This window comes from Morone saxatilis, unplaced genomic scaffold (assembly GCF_004916995.1).
Source record: "Morone saxatilis isolate NCDOM2014 unplaced genomic scaffold, NCSU_SB_2.0 Contig16, whole genome shotgun sequence".
Classification (NCBI taxonomy): Eukaryota; Metazoa; Chordata; class Actinopteri; family Moronidae; genus Morone; species Morone saxatilis.
In genome coordinates this window covers 715,175-721,079 of record NW_023339718.1, presented here as the reverse complement: position 1 = coordinate 721,079, position 5,905 = coordinate 715,175, and the positions used below count along the sequence as shown (strand labels likewise).

Below are 5,905 nucleotides of genomic sequence, written 5' to 3'. Positions count from 1 at the left end.
ATATATACACATATATATATACACATATATATATACACACATATATATATATATACACATATATATACACACACACACACACACACACATTTGAACTGAGCATTAACATTTCATGTGCTGTGTGTTTTTTAGCTGCTGGATGCCTTCGGACACAAATCTAACATCAGCCTGGTGTTTGATTTCATGGAAACAGATCTGGAGGTCAGAGACAGTTCCTTGCCTTTGGAAAATAATCTCTTTCATACAATTTTGTGCACTCCCATACAACAGCCCACAGAGAAGCTTCAGTTTGTTCTAATTTTTAGTTAAACTAAATCATTTCACACAGCTCTTTTTAATTTAAATTAATTTCATGATCATTGATAGCAGCCAACGTCGTCTTCTCAGGTTTAGTTTGTTCTCAATTTGAGTTAACTCAGTTATAAGGGGTTTTCATATTTCACACAATTCCAATATGCTGTAACTTTTAATGTATCAAATATTTTTAATTGTATTTTCTGAATGTGTCCTAAATATAACTCCACTTCTACTTAAATTTAACTAACTTAATAAGTTTTCAAATAGCACAATATTGATTCAGTAGACCACAAACTACAGGCCCTGCACCTCTTGAATTGGATCCCATCATACTGTACAGATGTTTATTATCTTTATAGCTATACCTCTGTATGGAGTTGTACATCAATCATTCATGCTAATCAAAGGCATTGAAAAGAACACGATGTTGCATTTCATTAGTAGACCAACAGATGGAATTTTTATTACTTTCTCCTTAATAGAGACCAAGGAGAGAGCTTTTTAAAGATGGGTTTCATCTTAATGAATTTCTGTTATAATACTGTGAATGGCAGAGCAGGCCAATGAATGAGAGAGTAGATAAAGAATCTGATTTAGAGGTGTAAGGTCAGATGACGTACGGAATAGCACAGAAGATATGACGGGGAAGACAAAGATAGCCGCGTGAGGGCCCTAATCTAACCATTAAGTGGTTCTGCAAGGTCACCAAGGCTTTTAAATATTTCCCCACCTCTCTTCCTGGTTTGTTTTAACATACAAGGCTCCAGATGGGCGCTCACCACCAATACATCAGACTCTAATAGAACGATGCAAAGCAAGATAAGCACCCTTTTAAAAAAAAATCAATATCACTGCTCTTGGCTCACAATGAATTGATGCCATTAGCGGCTCACAGGCAGCAGACAGACGGGACAGACATGAGCATGAAATATGATGCTGCTTTTACTACCGGTGCTGAAAGACTATTTTTAGGCCACATGCTTAGATTTGGCTGTATAAGCTTATTAGCTACAGATGTTGGGTGGTTTTTTTTTGCCAATAACATTGTGTGGAAGGATACTGAAGCCAATATTTTGGGAGCTGGTGGAACAATGGAGGTTCTGGGTGAGAGATTGAATCTGAACTGTGCTGTCTGGCTTGGCTCCAGCTGCGTCCACTTCTTCCCAGAGATATATCCCAGTTGTCTTTAATTCTCTTATCTGCTCTGATAAGTGTAATTTCATTTTGAATGTGTAGCCTACAGCTATGTAACAACATTAAGTAACGGATGAAGATTATTAGTTGTCAGATATGCGGCTTTACTTAAGCCTCTTTGGCTTTGTTTTGCTTATTTTCAGGTGATCATTAAAGACACTAGCCTAGTCCTGACTCCAGCCAACATCAAAGCCTACATCCTCATGACTCTACAGGGATTAGAGTATATGCACCAGCACTGGGTCCTACACAGGGTAAGAGCACTAATACTCCACACATACACACATATATGCTCACACACAGTCGGTATTGTACATTTTGCTACTCTATGTTTCCAGGATCTGAAACCAAATAATCTGCTGTTAGACGGCAACGGAGTGTTGAAGTTGGCTGATTTTGGTTTGGCTAAAGCATTTGGCAGCCCCAACAGAGTCTACACTCATCAAGTTGTTACCAGGTCTGTGCTTCTTTGTCCATCTAATTGTATTAATAATACAGAACTTAGACTTTTCTATACACTACCTTGTGTTTTTGCTTATCTAAATCCATTAAGATGAATAAATCCTCATGTTTTTTAGTTAAATATATCTCATGAGGAGACAAATTTGCGACTGGTTAAAACGTGTGTGTTAGCACACATTTTTAAAAATGTAGACCCCTGGATGGCAGCAAACCTTGTCCTCTCTTTGTTAAAGAAAGTGTTGGACACTTTGTTCTAGTTTAACAGAATTAATGAATCTTCTTACTAGACGAGTAATGAACTGTCTGCCTGTTTAAGAGCTGTAAAACTTAACTCTCTGTCCTTTATGTTTATCAATCTTTTTCCCAGGTGGTACCGCTCCCCTGAGCTCCTGTTTGGTGCCAGGATGTACGGTGTGGGTGTCGACATGTGGGCAGTGGGATGCATCTTGGCAGAGTTACTCCTTCGGGTACACAAACCTCACTTTAAAGAGATATTCACACAGTAACAGGAGTTATTTATGTATCCATGCTAATGTCTCTGTATGTCTCCTGTGCTGTAGATACCCTTCCTTGCTGGAGACTCAGATCTTGACCAGTTGACTAAGATCTTTGAGGCTCTTGGGACGCCCACAGAAGAGACATGGCCTGTTGGTATCTGTTTTTTTCCCCAGTGATGTTTGTTTTTACTGTGCTCACATGTGAGGATCCTTGTATTTATGTATTTGTCAAATGTCTCTGCAGGGAGTGAGTAGTCTACCAGACTATGTGTCCTTCAAAATATTTCCTGGCACACCACTGGAACATATATTTAGTGCAGCTGGAGACGACTTGCTAGAGCTGCTACAAGGCCTCTTCACCTTTAACCCCTCAACGAGGACTACAGCTACACAGGTAATACACCATTAAAGCACAGTAGGTAGTCTCACACACTTCACAATACCGGAGCAATGTATTAAGGGGTAAATGTCTGCTGAAATTGAAGACCGCAGTCTATTTTACATTTTCAGTTTGGAGATTTCATCTCATTTTCTAGAAACCATGTTAGCATGTTCTGTACTTGTACAGTCTGTATTTCCATAGCAGGTTCTGAGGTAATACGTCACAAGAAAATAAAAAAAACATATCCAGATGTCAAAAACAAAAATGTCTTTACAGCATCAAAGTAAAATTAAATGAAAAGAACAATAAAACGTAAGATACAAGGAATAAAACTGCAAAAAAAGATTTTTGCATTTTTGAAAGCACCATACTTAATCCACAAAATAAGGTGACAAAGATGGACCTATACAAGATGATACTATATGCACATACATACCTGCACTTCTAATAATTGTAGACATTTCTGCCTAAAAAATTATTCCCTGTCTGCAGTTGATAACATATCACACTGTTGTCTGTTGTTCTACAGGCTCTAAAGATGAATTACTTCAGTAATCGACCTGGTCCCACTCCTGGACCCCAACTCCCTCGACCCAACTGTTCAGTTGAGGCACTGAGGGAGAAGGAAACAATCGGGCTCAAGAGGAAAATCGAGGGCCTGGAGACAAGTAATGAACACACATTGGCTTATTTGCTATATGTACCCATAATCCACCAAGTATAATTGCTATATATGTGCCTCTTATCCGCCAAGTAAAACTTTGACCTTGATGCACCCATATAACTGTTTATATTGTGGTTTGAGCAGCAAAAAGGGAAAGTGTCTGCAAAAAAAATGTTTTAAGCCAATTTTAGAAAAAGCTGGAAAAATTTAGAACATACCACTCAGACCAAACTTACATATAGCATGTTAAGAATTTTAGCCTAGTGAACCATTTCTCTTGTGTCCTCATGGTTATGCACACTACACGGTCATAAATCTAGAATACCACTTGATTGAACCTAGCAATTCAAAGGGTGTTGGCTGCACATTTAACTGCAGTTAGAAAGTCAGAATCTAGGGAAGTGGAAAACACGCGCACACACACGTACAGAGAGTTTAGTGGATTGTGGTAGACTATATTTTACCGAAGGAGGACCTTGGTGTTACTGGGAGGTTCAAAGCTTTTTCCAGCTCCTACTGTGGTTTAGAAAATACATGGGTTGACTATATGCTATGCTCTATGCAACGGTATATTACAGAGAGAATTTTCAAATACTTACAGTAAACGGTGGTTGGTGGCTATCAGATTGCTCATTATAGGCTTGTTTTATTTGCACATGTAGTGTAGATACAGTATTTGGCTGTATTTTTCTGATGTGTGTGTGTTTTTTTTTTGTTTTTTTTTTTAAATTTTTTTTTATAATGCTTGTAATAACAGTCTTAATATTGTTTTCAGCTGTGATGAAGAAGAAGCTCATTTTCTGACCGGAAGGGACCTGGTAAATCGGATGATCACCATCTTCACTCTGTGCGGCTCAGCTTTCCCGCATTGCTCAGGATTGTCCACTGGAATGAAAAAAAGAAAAGAAGTCTCAAACCAGTGAGGGGAAAAGGCCGAGATGTGGCTGACTTTAGGACATTTTAGAGACTGTAGCTGTTACATCAGTTGAGTTTTGTGCTTGGAGTATCCAGTGTGCTGCTGTGTTCAGCATTCCATTGAACAATGTACTACAGTGGTCAATAGTGTTGGCTCTGGTCTTTCTTCATTGTAACAATGATGCCTAACCTCTGGGAGCCTGTTGGAATATGTCTATTTATGTGACAAAAAAAAAAAAAAGAAGAACCAAACTAGCAAGCCTGATATATTTCATGTATATGTATTTTTATGTTTTGTATGTAAGCCCAATAAATGGTGCAAATTCATACATGGGGAACTCTAAGTTACTATTTTAACTATGAAATTGCATTCTTTTCATTTATTGAGAGGTTTGTCCTCAGTGGCACTGTAGTAAGGCATGATTGTGAGAACGTTCCTGCTAGTTTACAAATTCACACAATACCACCCATTCAATCCACATGATACAGGCTGATTTCATGTTAGAAGTATTTACACTCTCTACTTTTTCACCTGTTGAATATGTGTGGACAGAAATATACTTGTGGTTTATTTACTCAGCAGTGAGAGTTAGGAGGAAATAAGTGTGTATTTGTCCTACTCTGTGTGTGTGTGTGTGTGTGTGTTTATGTGGCATAAGCCCTGTCTTCAGGGCAGACAGGGTGACGCTAGGCTTGACAGTGTCAAGCAACAATCTGCCACCAGATATATCTTTCCCATCCTGTCCTTTGGCTTCAACATTACTGTGATCCAACGCAGTCTGACATGTCAGACATGCTTGATGCTCCGGCAGGCGTTCTGCTGCCCTTTTGGTTTTGTGTCAAACAGGATCAGATAAGAGAAGAAGACGGGAAGAGATTAGAGTATTTCACATCTGAACCCAGTCTTCATATTTAATCAAATCCATTTCTTCTTCAATAACAAAAGCTGGTGTAGATTTTTATTTGTGTTTTCTGTCTTATTTTAAATGTAATCTGCTTCACTGCTCACTTTACATCATGCTTGAATTCCCCTTAGTTTGTGTCTAATATTAAAAAAAAAATTAATACGTAAGTTTTACCACCCACATTCTTAGTGTGACCGCATTTTGGGTTTGAGCGGGTTGTGGATTTGAGGTCATGGTCTCCTAGAAAGAGGACGCCCTGTGTAATTCATGCCTATTTATAAGTGTCCACAATACAGCACTGAGAGGGGACACAATGACTTTGTGGTGGCGGTGGGTGACTACAGTTTGTGTATGTGTGTGTATGTGTTGGGTAGCTGGGTCAGATGACTGATTTGGCAAATGGCAACACAGTCAGTTGCAGTCAGAGCTACAGTAGCAGCCTTATCAGCTCAGGCTCATATAAAGGCCATTTCTTTGGCCAGGAAAGCCACCGTTGGAACCAACACACTGCTGCCCACATGCTGATACAGAACATGAGCACAGGGTTTGTGGGAAAAAGTGATACTTGCTCATATGTCTGAATCAACAA

General features: G+C 39.0%; 1 protein-coding gene across 1 annotated transcript; it reads left to right on the top strand.

Moving 5' to 3' along the window:
* Positions 1 to 132: 132 nt before the first annotated feature.
* On the top strand, positions 133 to 4,738 carry cdk7 (cyclin-dependent kinase 7; the record flags this gene model as incomplete). The annotated part of the gene is given in 8 exon segments (XM_035657661.1): positions 133 to 201; positions 1,635 to 1,745; positions 1,830 to 1,948; positions 2,321 to 2,420; positions 2,514 to 2,600; positions 2,695 to 2,844; positions 3,362 to 3,500; positions 4,272 to 4,738. Coding segments are annotated over 8 exon segments (804 nt in total), but the record flags the coding sequence as incomplete, so codon positions are not given.
* Positions 4,739 to 5,905: the final 1,167 nt, after the last annotated feature.